The 17,098-nt window shown below is 52.7% G+C and overlaps 1 protein-coding gene across 3 annotated transcripts; it reads right to left on the minus strand.

The window, feature by feature from the left end:
• Positions 1-557: 557 nt before the first annotated feature.
• Positions 558-16,718, minus strand: MAPK13 (mitogen-activated protein kinase 13). 3 transcript variants are annotated; one of them, XM_038749632.1, is made up of 12 exons: positions 16,549-16,718; positions 8,838-8,967; positions 7,862-7,920; positions 6,173-6,281; positions 5,947-5,976; positions 3,806-3,853; positions 3,059-3,173; positions 2,783-2,854; positions 2,516-2,595; positions 1,999-2,077; positions 1,522-1,698; positions 558-907 (listed from the first exon to the last, which is right to left on the minus strand). In XM_038749632.1, exons 1-12 carry the CDS (start codon positions 16,665-16,667, stop codon positions 828-830), a joined length of 1,098 nt encoding a protein of 365 aa, XP_038605560.1. In that variant the 5' UTR covers positions 16,668-16,718; the 3' UTR covers positions 558-827. The 3 variants fall into 3 exon arrangements, 2 of the variants coding, with proteins under 2 accessions (XP_038605560.1, XP_038605561.1); XM_038749633.1 differs by lacking the exon at positions 558-907 and having other exon boundaries at positions 1,571-1,715; XR_005451854.1 differs by lacking the exons at positions 558-907; positions 1,522-1,698 and adding an exon at positions 1,704-1,715 and having other exon boundaries at positions 2,169-2,595.
• Positions 16,719-17,098: the final 380 nt, after the last annotated feature.

Here is a 17,098-nt window from a genome sequence, read left to right on the forward strand (position 1 = left end):
AATAAATAGCACTGATTGACAATACAATGCTACTGAATGCCCACTTTGGATCTGAATTGTTTCTTCAATGTCCCCTCAACTTCAGGGAATTCAGAGCTGGGGCAATGACCCAATCCAGACACTCAGACAAGGCCTGACAGAGTGACAGACAGAGAAGCAGAAAGGCCTAGTAGATAGAGCGTGGACCTGGGAGTAAAAAGGACCTGGGTTCTAATCTCAGCTCTGCCACTTGTCTGCTGTGTGACGTTGGGCAAGTCACTTCACTTACTGTGCTTCAGTTAGCTGTAAAATGGGGATTAAGACTGTGAGCCCCATGGGGGACAGGGAGGGTGTCCAACCTCATATCTATCCCAGGACTTGGCTGGCACACAGTAAGCACTTAAATACCATATAAAAAGCAACAGCAACAAAAAAACAGCCACCCGGCTGCCTTCCCAACAGCCCCTACCTAACCATTCGGGACAAGAGACCCAAGATCCTGCCCTCCCTTCCACCCCACCATCTCTGAGGGTGCCTGATGTCATTCTACGGTCAAGGAAGAGAGTAAACACCATGAGTGGGGGATTCCCGGGCCTTTAATGAGAAGCCATTTCACTGCCCAACAGAGATAACGGCATCGAGTCTTGCAGAGAGCCTCCTCGCTCCAGACCTGTCCCCTCTTCGAGAAAGGAGCCCAGTTCCCCTCCACTGGAGCCTTGCTCTTTATGCTCTGGGGCCGCTTTGGCAGACACCGATCCCAATCAGTGTCTAGATCCCGTCTGCGACCTGTGGCCTCCTCACGGTCCCCTCAGCAGTCAGTCAAGTCCCACAGCTGGCTGGGCTGGTCGCTACAGTTTCATGCCGCTCCGCCTCTTGGAGTCGTTCCGGGCAATGGGGCTGAAGCTTGTGATCTCCTTGTAGACGTGACCTATCCGAGGGAGGGAGAAGTTTTAAAGGAACGTCAAGGCACCGAGACTAAAAGGCTGTGATTCTACGGCACCCTTGGTGTACGGGGCCCGGGGCACTCCTGGGATGAACGCAGTTAAGATGAGAAAGGGGCCACGGCCGATGAGGTAAAATAAGGGTTCCCAAGGGCAATATCGTAAAGGATGGAGGGGCAGGTCAGAGGGGAGAATGTAGGTGTAAAGGCAAAGTGTGTAATTATGTAAAGAAATGCCCATTCTGGGTGAGACCAGAATGTCTCCCCCTTTTAGACTGTGAGCCCACTGTTGGGTAGGGACTGTATATGTTGCCAACTTGTACTTCCCAGCACTTAGTACAGTGCTCTGCATACAGTAAGTGCTCAATAAATACGATTGATTGATTGACTGATCTCCCCATAATGGCTGCGGGAGAGCTCTGGAGAAAGCCCGATAGCTACTCTGATCATAAGGAGGTGAGAAGAGAAGACCCTCAAGACAAGGAGCAGTGCGGGAGGTGGTCAGAGAAGGGAACTGGATCCAAAAGGGACCAATGAGCTCCCTCCAGAAAGGGACCAGACATAGGGCAGGGTCTGCCAGCCTGTAGGACCAGAGCGCTTACTCTTCCACTCATCCACTGTGAGCTTTTCGTGCTCCAGGGAGTCATCAAACGGGTGCTGGGCCTCTGTCTCCTCCTCCGGATCCCGGAACTGGTCAAAGAAAGGGTGGGCCAGAGCCTGGGTGGCGGTCAGTCGCTTCTCCACATCTAGCTCCAGCATCTTCTCCAGAAGGTCGGCCGCTGTGGGATGAGGGAGTCTGGGAGTCAGACAGACAGTCCAGCTCTTCAGGGCACAGCGCTGGAACCTCAGGCAGAGCCCCATGCCCAGAACGGGCAGTGCCAAGACCATGTGACTCTCAGCGTCTTCTGACCTTAAACCCCTCTCTACCCCCGAGGCTCGGGACCCGAAACGACAGCGATAGGAGAGGGCCGGCTATCCTTAAGAGCCCAACTGTCCCGGGTGAAGGATCCGGGCTCTGACCCTCCTTCAACCTTTTCAGGTATCTCTCCAACCATGGAGAATTACGGCCAGGATCTCACCTTGGGGGCTGGCCCGGGGGAAGAGCTGCAAGAAATCCTTCTTGGGACTCCGAGGCAGGGCCTGGATGTAGGATTTGGCCTGGAACAGAGACAGCGAAGCGGAGAAAAGCTCAGAGCCCAAGCACCCCGAATCCCCAGGGCTCGCCCCTGGCCCAATATTATGCACTAACCTCTCTCGCTCGCTCTCTCATATCGCCCCAGCAAGCAGGAGGCCGGGACACCGGGAGGAGCAAGGGTTGACCCAGTGAGTCGGTCATTGGCAGAGCAAGAAAGAGAACCCAGGATTCTGGCCGCCTCCTCACCAGCCCTCAGGTGCAGAGTTGTGAGTGCCACTTGGCGAAGGAAAAGGATGAGAGGGAGGAAGGCAGAGAGAGTCCAGCCACCAAGAACAACTTGATTTTGTGGTTTCCAATCTGTGGCCCCAGGGACAGACGCTGCAGCCTGCGGACTCTGTCACTAAATCCAGCGGCTTTCTGCACCGGCCTTTTGGGCCACCATGTCTTGGCCGGTGTCTCACCGCTTTGTCCTGCAGCTTCTGCACAAACTCAGCTCCCGGAACCCCAGTCACTTTTAGGATCTGGGTCAGCTGGTCCAGGTCTGGCTGATTGGGTTAAGGCTCATGTTGCTTCTCCATCCAGGGACCCCCGCCACCCAAGATCAGACTCCCAGACTCCTACCACTCCATCCTTTGAGATGTTCCCCTGCCTCTGAGCTCCCTCCCATTGACGGAGAAGGCTCTGGGGTCACTTATCCTGGCTGGCTTTCTTGGCGTGGAGAAGGATACAGTCTTTTCCCTTAAACAGCGTTTTCCCCGTTATCATCTCGGCCATGATACATCCGACAGACCAGATGTCCACTGTGGGGGGAGAAACGGTGAAGGGACTGAGAAGGAGGAGGGAATGGAGATGGGAGAGGAGTGTATCTATTCACACACGCATGGCACTAGTCCAGGTCACCATCGCAGTTACCCCAGCTGCCCTCCTGCCTGTGGCTGAGGAAGAGGAGACCCTTTCCTCCCCCTGCCCTGTGTGTGTGTGTTGGGGGGCATTGGCCCACAGACCTGTCTTGTTGTAGTGCATCCAGCTGAGAATCACCTCTGGAGCCCGGTACCAGCGGGTAACCACGTAGCCCGTCATCTCAGAGTCTGCGTGCCGGGCCAGCCCAAAATCCAGGATCTGTGGCTCAGAGGAGACAGAAACAGAACGCCCCGACAACCATCCCAGTTTGAAGAGGGAACTCCCCAAGAGAAACACTCCCGGGCCCTCAAGTCCAGTCCAGATCCCAGTCTGGAGGAATCTCACAGTCCATGTTTGGGAGCAAGGGGAGCAACAGGCAGTCAGTCAATTGTGTTTACTGAGCGCTTACTGTGTGCAGAGCAATGTACTAAGCACTTGGGAGTGTACAGTATAACAATAATCGGACACATTCCCTCCCCACAATCTCAAGCACCGAATGTGCTGGTGCCAGGCTGGACAGCCCAGGAGGGCCTGCCATCGGGACCTCACAGCCTGATACCTAACACCGATAACAGCACCGATCCTGCGTTCCCAGCATCCTGGACCTGGAAGGAGCCAAACGCTCCCCTCTTTCCCCCCAAACCAGTCCTAGGGGCTTTCTGACCCCCACAGACCAGCAAGGACAAGGCTCTTGCTAGAAACCTGGCCAGAGAGCTCCCCGCCACAGAGACCACTACCTCAGAGCATCCCCTCCCACACCCTGCAGGGCCAGGGCCTCCAACCCATCCCTAAGCCACGCCTTGAGCCACATTTTCTTGTCCCTCTCCACTGCCAGCCCCAACCACATTCACCTTGAGTTCACAGTCCTCATTCACAGCCAAGTTTCCCGGCTTCAGATCCTGTTAGGAAAGACGGGGGTAATCGGGCCGCTGAGCTGAGTCTGTCTGCCTGAACTTGTTCTCCAGTCTACGGCCTCCTCCCCAAAACACGACCCTTCCCCCGGGGTCCGGAGGCATCGATAGCCCTAGGGCAATGCTCCTGACCCCTCCCCTCCTCAGCCACCCTTAAGGCTTCAGCAGCCCCCAGACTGTGGGAGGCAGCTGGACCCAGGGGCTGGAAGCCCAAAGTCGCAGCTTCTGCGTCTAGATAATAATGATGGCATTTATTAAGCTCCTACTATGTGCAAAGCACTGTTCTAAGCACTGGGGAGGTTACAAGGTGATCAGGTTGTCCCACGGGGGGGCTCAAACTCTTAATCCCCATTTTACAGATGAGGTAACTGAAGCCCAGAGAAGTGAAGTGACTTGCCCAAAGTCACCCAGCTGACAATTGGTGGAGTCAGGATTTGAACCCATGACCCCTGACTCCAAAGCCCGGGCTCTTTCCACTGAGCCACGCTGCACTGCCCTATGGCGGTGCCTCAGCTACCCCTTGGATCAGCTGGAGACCAGTTTGGATGTGAGCCTGCTGGCCCACAGAAGGGCAGGCTAGGAGTGGGAAGGAATTCCTATGCCTTCCCATTTGGGACCCTTCCTGTTTGGAGTCACGTCTGTGCCTTCAGGGATCACCAAGCCCCGTAACACCAAGGGGCAGTGGCAGAGCTTAGTACAGTGCTTTGCACATAGTAAGCGCTCAATAAATACGACTGAATGAATGGCCCCTTTCTCCATCCCAGAGAAGGCTCCCAGGCTTAGGCCGGGCTGCAGAATTCTAGCCTGAACCCAGGACTAACCAGCCAGCCCGGGCCGAAGACCGCTCCTAGTAGGCTTGCGTGGCTCAGTGGAAAGAGCACGGGCTTTGGAGTCCGAGGTCAGGGGTTCGAATCCTGGCTCTGCCAATTGTCAGCTGTGTGATTTTATGCAAGTCACTTCACTTCTCTGGGCCTCAGTTACCTCATCTGTAAAATGGGGATTAAGACTGTGAGCCCCACGTGGGACAACCTGATCACCTTGTAACCTCCCTAGTGCTTAGAACAGTGCTTTGCGCTTAATAAATGCCATTATTATGGAAGCAGCATGGCTCAGTGGAAAGAGCCCGGGCTTTGGAGTCAGAGGTCGTGGGTTCAAATCCCAGCTCCGCCACTTGTCAGCTGTGTGACGTTGGGCAAGTCACTTCACTTCTCTGGGCCTCAGTTCCCTCATCTGTAAAATGGGGATGAAGACTGTGAGCCCCTCGTGGGACAACCTGATTACCTTGTACCTACCTCAGCGCTTAGAACAGTGCTTTGCACATAGTAAGCGCTTAACAAATACCAACATTATTATTATTATTATTAGGCTTTTCCAGGCCAACGTGCACCTCCAACATCCACCTTCTGCACTGATGTCAGAATGAGCCAGAGAAGCAGTGTGGCCGGGTGAATAGAGCACAGGCCTGGAGGTCAGGCAGATTTGGGGTTCTAATCCTGGCTCTGCCACTTGTCTGCTGTGTGACCATGGGCAAGTCACTTCACTCCTCTGTGGCTTGGTTACCTCACCGATGATATGGAGCTTAACACTATGAGCCCCATGTGGGACAGGGACTGTGTCCAACCCAGTTTGCTTGTATCTACCCCAGGGCTTAGTTCGGTGCCTGGCACATAGTAAACGCTTAACGAACACCACAATTATTATGATTATGAGGGGACCGCTGCTGCCCAGAGCGAGCCCGGAGGCCTGAAGGAGGCAAGGAGAGACCTGGAAGTGCAGCCTGGCTCTCTCTGAAGTACCAGCTTGGGAAACCTGGATCAGGAAAGTCTGCAAACACTAAGTACGCAATAAATATGACTGGCTGAATGAACGACAGCAGAGTGGCTTTGGCTTCCTCAAGCCTACTCCGTAACCATTGCTCATCAGGAACGCCCAATCCCAGCCCTTCTGGGGATTCCCCAGGCCACTCTCCTTGCCCCCTCTTCTCTTCGTCCCATCCCCTCCTCACTGCAATACCCGAGAGACGTGGCAAAGAGGGGTTTCAGAAGAGAGGCGGAGCTGGTGGTGGTAGCCAGGGTACTTACCCTGTGGATGACCCCTGCCGAGTGGATGTACTGAAATGAGAAAGAAAGAAAGATAAGGCCTGAGCCGGCCTCGACTCGTCTTGGCAAGAAAAGGGAAAAGCTGCGAGCCCCAGGCCAGGCTCCCCGTGCTTAGCCCATTCCCAACCGTCGGACCCTGCGGCCTGTCTTCAAGAAAGAATGCCCGTCAGGGGATTCACGAGCCCCGTCCTTACAAGCTCACGCCCACCTTGAGCCCTTTCAGCATCTGGTAGACGAGGTACTGGATCTTGTCCTCACTGAACTCCATCCCCATGATCTTCTGCAGGTCGGTCTGCATGAAGGGCATCACCAGGTAGCTGGAGAATACAGCAAAAGACTCCTCAGTCTCAGAGCCACGGCCGCCCTGGCCGCTCCCGCCTCGTCCAGAGGTGGGGATGGGAGCGGGGGGACAGGAAGGGAGGCTGAGTCGCCTGTAAGGGTGCGGTAACCACCCCGGGACCACAGAGCCAGTCAACTGAAAATAGATTTTGGGACTCGACTGGTTGCCCACAGGATTTATCTGATGTGAACTGCGGAGAGGTTGGGGTAAAAGCAAAATGGACTGGATACCTGCTCACCACTCAACAATCAAGCAATGGTATTTATTGAGCGCTTACTGTGTGTAGGGCACTGTACTAAGCGCTTGGGAGAAGACAATACAACAGAGTTGGTACACAGATTCCCTGACCACAATGAGCTTACACTCATTCATTCATTTATTGAGCGCTTACTATGTGCAGAGCACTGTACGAAGCGCTTGGGAAGTACAGGTTGGCAACATAAAGAGACGGTCCCTACCCAACAGCGGGCTCACAGTCTAGAAGGGGGAGACAGACAACAAAACAAAACATATTAACAAAATAAAATAAATAGAATAAATATGTACAAATAAAATAGAGTAATAAATACATACAAACATATATACATATATACAGGCGCTGTGGGGAGGGGAAGGAGGTAAGGCAGGGGGGATGGGAAGGGGGAGGAGGGGGCAGTTTAAGTGGGAACTTTCCACTCCAGTCACTCCCAATCTATCAATCGTATTGATTGAGCACTTACAGTATGCACAGCACTTGGGAGAGTACAATATAACAGGGTTGGTAGAGATGTTCCCTGCCTACAACGAGAATTAGTCTAGAGGTGGGAAAAGACAATGTACCTATAAGGGAATACCCAACAGATGTAGAAACGTAGGATCTGTTACCACAGTATCTTGTTTGGTTTTGAGAAATTTCACCTTATCAGAAGCATTTAATCATTTTCCTTTCCGGCAATAAACACTGCCAGCCCAAAGAAACGATATCAACGGAACCCACACTACTACGCAGACCGAGGGAGATGGAAAAGCCAATAGCATGGAGGCTAGGGATTTTCTGATGTATCCACCTCAGCAATTTTCAGTAACACAAGGAAGTGAAGATATGAGCACACAGTCATATAGTAACTCAGATGGGCCGAGCCCCGGAAATGCCGGAGATAGCCCTCACCTCTAGACCCTAAACAAATAATGCAGTGTATCTCGAGCCAGGAGGAAAGATGCTGATTTTATTCTTTTGACTCCAGTGCCATCTCCCCAGCGTGGGGAGAGGGAAGGTGAGTTGGGCACTGGTAAGTGTACTGTGCTTATCTGCGTTAATATGCTACCCTGATCTTTGCCCAGGGTCCTGAACTCCTTCAGCTGATCTTTTTCTGCCTCTTTCTCATCTTCCTGGTCCTTCCTCACTCACATTCTTCCACAGAACCCCGAACTCGACTGTGCACATGGGATATAGAGCCCCTCTCTCAGTGCCAGGGCAGGGATGCCAGAGGCTGCCTCCCTCACTGGGTTTTATCTGCCTCCTCCTGGCTCAGTAGCTTTGGCTCTAGGTGGGGACGGCATGATCCATTTCAGACTCACAAATCCTGAAAGTTGTGTAGCGAAGTGGCTGAGGTGAAGACATCCAGCAGTCCGATCACCTACGGGAGAGGCAGAGGCAGGAGGTCATAATTGGTCAGAGCTGGGAATATCCCTCCCAAAAGCCCAGCAGAATATCTCTCCTGGCTTCCGCAATGTCTGGAGTTAGGCTGTGACCTTAGCGGGGCATAGTGAGGGAGAAGAACCCGAAGGAGATTCTTCTCCCACCTTAGGAGGCACCGTACAAAGTACTGAGGTAGATATAAGGTAATCAGGTCCCACATGAGACTCCGTGTCTAAGTAGGAGAGAGAACACGTACTAAATCCCCATTTTGCACACGAGGGAACTGAGGCACTGAAAGAAGTGAAGTGACTTGCCCAGGGTCACACAGCAGGTGTTGGAGCCAGTATTAGAACCCAGGTCCTCTGACTCCCAGCCTCGGCTCTTTCCACTAGGCCATGCGGCTTTCCAGTATAATCGATCAATGTATCTGTTGAGTGCTTACTGTGTACAGAGCCCTGTACTAAGAGCTTGTACTAAATACTCTCCCCCAGGTCTGGCTTCTTGACCTTCCAAAGAATGGGTTTAGGGTCAGAGGGATATTGGAGCAAGCTTTTTTTTTTTAATAGTATTTGTTAAACATTTACTATGTGCCAGGCACTGTACCAAGCGCTGGGGTAGATACAAGCTAATCAGGTTGGACACAGCCCACGTCCCACATGGGGCTCACAATCCTAATCCCCATTTTTCAAATGAGGTAACTGAAGCACAGTGACTTGTCCAAGGTCACACAGCAGACAAGTTGGGGAGCCGGAATTAGAAGTCAGGTCCTTCTGTCTCCCAGGTCTGTGCTCCATCTGCTAGGCCACACTGCTTCTCTAGCTTTTCCTCCAACCTCTTTACTTAGGTTTTTGGCATCTCACCCAACTTCTCAGGCCCCCATCCCATAAGAATTCCCAGCCCTCTCCCGACACTGACATTCTCATGCTGCATGTGCTTCAGCAGCAGCAGCTCCCGGTAGGCCCTCTTGGCGAAGACCTCCGACTGGAACGGTCGGCTCAGTTTCTTGATGGCCACCTTCTCTCCGGTCTTCGAATTGATAGCTGAGCTGTGGAGAGGGCACAGGAATCCTTAGGCATTCCCGGTGATCCCAGTCACCTGTCCCAGAACTGGCCTCCTCCAAAACAGCCCTGCTGTTTATTGATTGCCAGTGACTCATGTAACAATCCTGTCAATAAGAGGGGGTGGCAGTGGTGGCAGGAACTGCGGTGGAAGAGGTGACTGGAAAGCCCAGTCCCAGGAAGCTCACGGAAGGTCCTTCAGAACCCTACTACTAAACTCCTATCTCCTCCAAGTAGCCTTCCCTGACTAACCTCATCATCATCAGTCGTATTTATTGAGCGCTTACTGTGTGCAGAGCACTGTACTAAGCGCTTGGGAAGTACAAGTTGGCAACATATAGAGACAGTCCCTACCCAACAGTGGGTTCACAGTCTAAAAGGGGACTAAAAGGAGACTAACCTCTCATCTCTTCTGAAGTGCCTATGCACTTAGGTCTGTACTCACCCTGTTCCCAACCCCACAGCATTTACGCCCAGAGCTTGTTATGGGCAGGGAATACGTCTGCTAATTCTGTTATACTTTATTCTCCTAAGCACTTAGCGCAGTGCTCGGCACATAAGTGCTCAATAAAATAATAATAATAACGGTAGTTGTTAAGGCTTACTATGTGCTACATACTGTACTAAGCTCTGGGGTGGATACAGTCCCTGTCCCATGTGGGACTCAGTCTCAATCCCCATAATAATAATGATGGCATTTATTAAGCGCTTATTATGTGCAAAGCACTGTTCTAATCCCCATTTTCCAGATGAGATAACTGAAGCCCAGAGAAGTGAAGTGACTTGCCCAAAGTCACATGGCAGATAGGTGGTGGAGCTAGGAATAGAACCCATGACCTTTTAACTCCTAGGCCCATGCTGTTTCCACTACTTAAACTCTATTGCTTCCTTTAACTAATTTATGTTAACACCTGTCTCCCCTACTTCAGGGCAGGAAGCAAGTCTACCAACTCCATTGTATTGTACTTTCTCAAGCGCTTAGTACAGTGCTCTACACCCAGTAAGCACTCAATAAATTCCACTGATTGATTAAGAAGCAGTAACTCAGGGGAGAAATCTGACTCCTTGGGCTTGAGTAGTTCAGCTCCTCTGTCACTTCTCTCCCTAGGTTCCCCATTTTAGCTTCACTTCATGTATTCAATAATGTTTACTGAATCCCTATAATGGGCGAAGACCTGTGCTAGGCACGTGGAAGAGTACAATAAAAGCAGAATACATAGTCCCTGCCCTTGAGGAATTTACAATCCAACAGAGAAGGCAGGCTTACATTTAAGTATACACATGGAATGGGAGCAGGAGGAACAAATACAGATACAACTGCTTTAACAGCAAGAGTATGGACCAATGAATATATGGAATACCAAAATCAGGATATAGATAAATACATAGCTGTGGGGACGATATGTCCAGGGTGGTGGAAATTAGTTGGGGAACACCTCCTATAAGAAGTGGGTTTGGGGAGAGTGGCCTTCAAGGACACCAGACACCCCTTTGCCAACCCCACAACTCTCTCAGACAGACCAGGTAAAACCAGATGGTCCAGTTTAAATTAAAACTAAAACCTAGTTTTCAGGTGATCTTAGCAGATGGAGAGGCTGACTGGTCACCAGCTCCTGACCCACGCCCAGCAGTTTCTGAAAACTGAATGCCCACCTTGCTGCCATAAATTGCTCAGTCTTGGTCACCTCCTTCCTCAAAACACTCCAGGGGTTGCCCATCCACCTTCAAATCACATAAAAACTCCTCACCATTGGCTTTAAGGTATTCCATCACCTTGCTCCCTCCTACCTCACCTGGTTTCTCTCTTTCTTCTACCCTGACCTCACACTTCGCTCCTCTAGTGCTAACTTCTCACTGTGCCTCGATCTTGGCTGTCTCACTGCCGAACCCTAGCCCATGTCCTGACTCTGGCCTGGAACGCCCTCCCTTCCCAAATCCGACAATGACTCTTCCCCCTTCAATGCCTTATTGAAGGAACATCTTCTTCAAGAGACCTTCCCAGACTAAGCCCCACTTTTCTTCATCTCCCACTCCCTTCTGTGTCTCTGTGACTTCCTTTCTTGCTCTTCCCCCTTCCCAGCCCCATAGCACTTATGTACACATCTGTAATTTTATTTATTTGTATTGATGTCTTGCTTCCCCACCCCCGTAGACTGAGCTCGTTGTGGGCAGGGAATATCACTGTTTATTGTTTGTGTTGTACTTCCCCAAGCACTTAATAATAATAACGATGGCATTAATTAAGTGCTTACTATGTGCAAAGCACTGTTCTAAGCGCTGGGGAGATTGCAAGGTGATTAGGTTGTCCCACGGGGGGCTCACAGTCTTCATCCCCATTTTACAGATGAGGGAACTGAGGCACAGAGAAGTTGTACTTCCCAAGCGCTTAGTACAGTGCTCTGCACACAGTAAGTGCTCAATAAATACGATTGATTGATTGATTGTGACTTGCCCAAAGTCACACAGCTGACAGTTGGCAGAGCTAGGATTTGAACCCATGACCTAGTCCAAAGCCCGTGCTCTTTCCACTGAGCCACGTTCTTCTTAATACAGTGCTTTGCACACAGAAAGTGCTCAATAAATATGATTAAGTGAATGGAATAAGGGTGACCCTTCCCAGCCAGGGCCCAATCTGGACTCGGTGTAGGCTTAGGGCTGCAGGGCCGGCATGAGCCTGGTAAAGCCGGGGTCTAAAGGAGCTAAGGAGATCGAGAGTGTTTCCAGACCCACTGGCTCCAACAGAGGCTGACCCGACACGAGTTGCTCAATCGTATTTATTGGGCACTAATTGGGTGCAGAGCGCTGTACTAAACACTTGGGAGAGCTCAACGTACCAATGGGCTGCCGGGGACGGAGGCCCTACCCGATACGCAAGTGGAGTGTGGACAAGGGGCTGACCCAGACCCAGGCTAAAGTATGAGGGCTCTGAGGTCGGACTGGACTGTGAGCCCACTGTTGGGTAGGGACTGTCTCTACATGTTGCCAACTTGTACTTCCCAAGCGCTTAGTACAGTGCTCTGCACACAGTAAGTGCTCAATAAATACGATTGATTGATTGATTGACACGGGCTATTCACTCATTCATTCAATCGTATTTGCTGAGCGCTTACTGTGTGCAGAGCACTGGACTAAGCGCTTGGGAAGTACAAGTTGGCAACATTCATTCAATCGTATTTATCGAGCGCTTACTGTGTGCAGAGCACTGGACTAAGCGCTTGGGAAGTCCAAGTTGGCAACATATAGAGACGGTCCCTACCCAAAGCGGGCTCACAGTCTAGAAGGGGGAGACAGACAGTAAAACAAGACATATTAACAAAATAAAATAAATAGAATATGTACAAGTAAAATAAATAGAGTAATAAATACGTCCAAACATATATACATATATATAGGTGCTTTGGGGAGGGGAAGGAGGTACGGCGGTGGGGAGGGGGAGAGGAAGGAAGGAGGTTGCTCAGTCTAGGAAGACCTCCTGGAGGAGGTGAGCTCTCAGTAGGGCTTTAAGGCCGGACTGGACACGGGCTATTCATTCATTCATTCAATCGTATTTATTGAGCGCTTCCTGTGTGCAAAGCACTGTCCTAAGCGCTTGGGAAGCACAAATCGAGAACTCCTAGGGGCGGTCCCTACCCAACAACAGGCTCACAGGCTATGAGAAGCAGCGTGGCTCAGTGGAAAGAGCCCGGGCTTTGGAGTCAGAGTTCATGGGTTCAAATCCCGGCTCTGCCAACTGTCAGCAGTGCGACTTTGGGCAAGTCACTTAATAATAATAATAATAATAATAATAATAATGATGATGATGGCATTTATTAAGCGCTTACTATGTGCAAAGCACTGTTCTAAGCACTGGGAAGGTTATAAGGTGATCAGGTTGTCCCACGGGGGGCTCACAGTCCTAATCCCCAATTTCCAGGTGAGGGAACTGAGGCCCAGAGAAGTTAAGTGACGTGCCCAAAGTCACCCAGCTGACAATTGGCAGAGCCGGGATATGAACCCATGACCTCTGACTCCAGAGTCCGTGCTCTTTTCCACTGAGCCACGCTGCTTAACTTCTCTGTGTCTCAGTGACCTCACCTGTCAAATGGGGATGAAGACTGTGAGCCCGCCGTGGGCCCACCTGATCACCTTCTAGACTGTGAGCCCACTGTTGGGTAGGGACCATCTCTAGATGTTGCCAACTTGGACTTCCCAAGCGCTTAGTCCAGTGCTCTGCACACAGTAAGCGCTCAATAAATACGATTGATTGATTAACTTATGTATGTATGTATATGATTGTACATATTTATTACTCTATTTATTTTACTTGTACATATCTATTCTATTTATTTTATTTTGTTAGTATGTTTGGTTTTGTTCTCTGTCTCCCCTTTTAGACTGTGAGCCCAGTGTTGGGTAGGGACTGTCTCTATATGTTGCCAATTCGTACTTCCCAAGCGCTTAGTACACTGCTCTGCACATAGTAAGCGCTCAATACGATTGATTGATTAATAAATACGATTGAATGAATGAATGAATATATGTTTGTACATATTTATTACTCTATTTTACTTGTACATATTTATTCTATTTATTTTATTTTGTTAATATGTTCTGTTCTGTGCTCTGTCTCCCCCTTCTAGGCTGTGAACCCGCTGTTATTCCTTTATTAAGCAATAAATAAGCGCTTTATTATCATAATATTATCCTATTTATGATAACAAATATTATTATTGATTATCTCTGTCCCCCATCTCCCTCTGTCCGTCCCCATGTGGCCCCCCGCTCTGCCCAGGCTCCGGCGTCGGCTCGGGGCCTGAAGGAGGAGGCGGCCGGCTGAGGGGAGCTCTCGCCCCGCTCGCCGCACTCTCGCGAGACTTCCGGCCGGGGCTCGCGCCAGATCCGCGAGGAGCCTCTCCTCAGGCTTGGGGGACCCCAAGGGGAGCCTCTCCTCAGCCCTGTACATATTCATTACTCTATTTATTTATTTATTTTACCTGCACATGTCTATTCTATTTATTTTATTTTGTTAATTTATTTTATTTTGTTAATATGTTTGGTTTTGTTCTCTGTCTCCCCCTTCTAGACTGTGAGCCCGCTGTTGGGTAGGGGCTGTCTCTAGATGTTGCCATCTTGGACTTCCCAAGCGCTTAGTACAGTGCTCTGCACACAGTAAGCGCTCAATAAATACGACTGATGATGATGATGATGGGGGGCCTCAAAGGGAGCCTCTCCTCAGACCAGGGGGCCCTTCGGCCTTTCCTCAGTATCTGGAGCCCCTCAGGAAGCCTCTCCTCAAACCCGGGGGATCCCTCAGGGAGCCTCTCCTTAGCCCCGGGTGGCCCTCGGGGGGTCTCTCCTCAACCCCGGGGGACCCCACGGCCTCTCAACCTAGGGGGCCCCTAGGCCTCTCCTCAACAACCCTTCCTTCCTCTCCCCCTCGTCCCCCTCTCCATCCCCCCCATCTTACCTCCTTCCCTTCCCCACAGCACGTGTTTATATGTATATATGTTTGTACATATTTGTTACTCTATTTATTTATTTTACTTGTACATATCTAGTCTATTTTATTTTGTTACTCTGTTTAGTTTTGTTCTCTGTCTCCCCCTTTTAGACTGTGAGCCCACAGTTGGGTAGGGACTGTCTCTATATGTTGCCAATTTGGACTTCCCAAGCGCTTAGTACAGTGCTCTGCACACAGTAAGCGCTCAATAAATACGACTGATGATGATGATGATGATATTTGTTACTCTATTTATTTTACTTGTACATATCTATTCTATTTATTTTATTTTGTTAGTCTATTTGGTTTTGTTCTCCGTCTCCCCCTTTTAGACCGTGAGCCCGTTGTTGGGTAGGGACTGTCTCTATATGTTGCCAACTTGTACTTCCCAAGCGCTTAGTACAGTGCTCTGCACACAGTAAGCGCTCAGTAAATACGATTGATGATGATGATGAACCCCGGGGAGCCTCTCCGCAACCCCGGGGAGCCACCGGTCTCTCCTCAGCCCTGGGGGGCCTCAAGGGGTGGCCTCTCTTCAGCCCCGGGGGACCCCCCGGCCTCTCCTCAACCCCGGTGGGCCCCAAGGGGAGCCTCTCCTCAGCCCCGGTGGGCCCCAAGGGGAGCCTCTCCGCATCCCCGGGGAGCTTCCAGTCTCTCCTCAGCCCTGGGGGGCCTCTCCTCAGTACCTGGAGCCCCTCGGGGAGCCTCTCCGCAGCCCCGGGGAGCCCCCGGTCTCTCCTCATTCCTGGGGGGCCTCAAGGGGAATCAATCAATCAATCAATCGTATTTATTGAGCGCTTAGTGTGTGCAGAGCACTGCACTAAGCGCTTGGGAAGTACAAGGTGGCAACATATAGAGACGGTCCCTACCCAACAGTGGGCTCACCCCGGGGGGCCCCTCAGGGAGCCTCTCCTCAGCCTCGGGGAGCCCCCCGGCCTCTCCTCAACTCCGGGGGACCCCCTCTGGGAGCTTCTCCTCAGCCCCGGGGGGTCCCCAGTCTCTCCTCAGCCCCGGGGAACCCCTCGTGGGGGCCTCTCCTCAGCCCGGGGGGCCCCCTCCTCAACTCCGGTGGGCCCCAAGGGGAGCCTCTCCTCAGCCCCGATGGGCCCCAAAGGGAGCCTCTCCTCAGGCCGGGGGCCCCTCGGCCTTTCAGCCCCGGGGAGCCTCTCCACAGCCCCGGAGAGCCCCCAGTTTCTCCTCAGTCCAGGGGGGCTTCAAGGGGAGCCTCTCCTCAGTACCTGGTGCCCCATCAGCCCCGGGGCCCCTCGGGGAGCCTCTCCTCAACCCCGGGGGACCCCTCAGGGAGCCTCTCCTCAGTCTCGGGGAGGCCCCCGGCCTCTCCTCAGCCCCGGGGGGCCCCTCGGGGAGCCTCTATTCAGCCCCGGGGGGTCCCAGTCTCTCCTCAATTCCGGGGAACCCCTCGGTCTCTCCTCAACTCCGGGGGACCCCTCAGGGAGCCTCCCCTCAGCCTCGGGGCGCCCCCCGGCCTCTCCTCAACCCCGGGGGGCCCCTCAAGGAGCCTCTCCTCAGGCCGGGGGCCCCTCGGCCTTTCAGCCCAGGGGAGCCCCCAGTTTCTCCTCAGCCCAGGGGGGCCTCAAGGGGAGTCTCTCCTCAGCCCCAGGGGTCCCTCGGGGAGCCTCTCCTCAGCCCCGGTCCCTCAATCCCCCTCGGCCTCTCCTCAACTCCGGGGAACCCCTCAGGGAGCCTCCCCTCAGCCTCGGGGGGTCCTTAGGGGAGCCTCTCCTCAACCCCGGCGGGGCCCCCTAGGGGAGCTTCTCCTCAACCCCGGGGGAGTCCCCAATCAATCAATCGTATTTATTGAGCGCTAACTGTGTGCAGAGCACTGTACTAAGCGCTTGGGCAGTACAAGATGGCAACATACAGAGACAGTCCCTACCCAACAGTGGGCTCGCAGTCTAAGCCCCCAGTCTCTCCTCAATCCCGGGGAACCCCCCGGCCTCCCCTCAGTACCTGGAGCCCCATCGGCCCCTCAGGGAGGCTCCCCTCAGCCCCGGGGGGGGGGGGGGGGGGGCGAGCCCAGGCCTCGGGCAACCGTGCCCCCCTTTCTCCGCGGCCCGCGCCCCCTCACCAGACGGAGCCGTAGGCGCCGCTGCCCACGGGGGTCAGGGGCCCGTAGGCCTTGGGCAGTTCCCAGGCCGTCTTGTTCACTTCTTGCCGGATAAAGCCCTTCCTCCGGGCCGAGCTCATGGCGGGGCGGGGGGGCCGCCGCTCTCCCCGAGACCCAACCGGACCCGGGGCTGTGAGAGGAGCGGCCTCCGTCTCCACCGAGGGAGGAAGGCCTCCCGCCCCCGCGGCCTGAGGCATCGGGTTTCAGGAACGACGCTCCCCCGCCCTCCTCCGGCTCCAGGGGCTCCCCATGGCCATCAATCAATCAATCAATCAATCAATCGTATTTAGTGAGCGCTTACTGTGTGCAGAGCACTGGACTAAGCGCTTGGGAAGTCCAAGTTGGCAACATAGTCAATCAATCAATCAATCGTATTTAGTGAGCGCTTACTGTGTGCAGAGCACTGGACTAAGCGCTTGGGAAGGACAAGTTGGCAACATAGACAGTCAATCAATCAATCAATCGTATTTAGTGAGCGCTTACTGTGTGCAGAGCACTGGACTAAGCGCTT

Source organism: Tachyglossus aculeatus, chromosome 7 (genome assembly GCF_015852505.1).
Source record: "Tachyglossus aculeatus isolate mTacAcu1 chromosome 7, mTacAcu1.pri, whole genome shotgun sequence".
In the NCBI taxonomy this organism is placed as follows: Eukaryota; Metazoa; Chordata; class Mammalia; order Monotremata; family Tachyglossidae; genus Tachyglossus; species Tachyglossus aculeatus.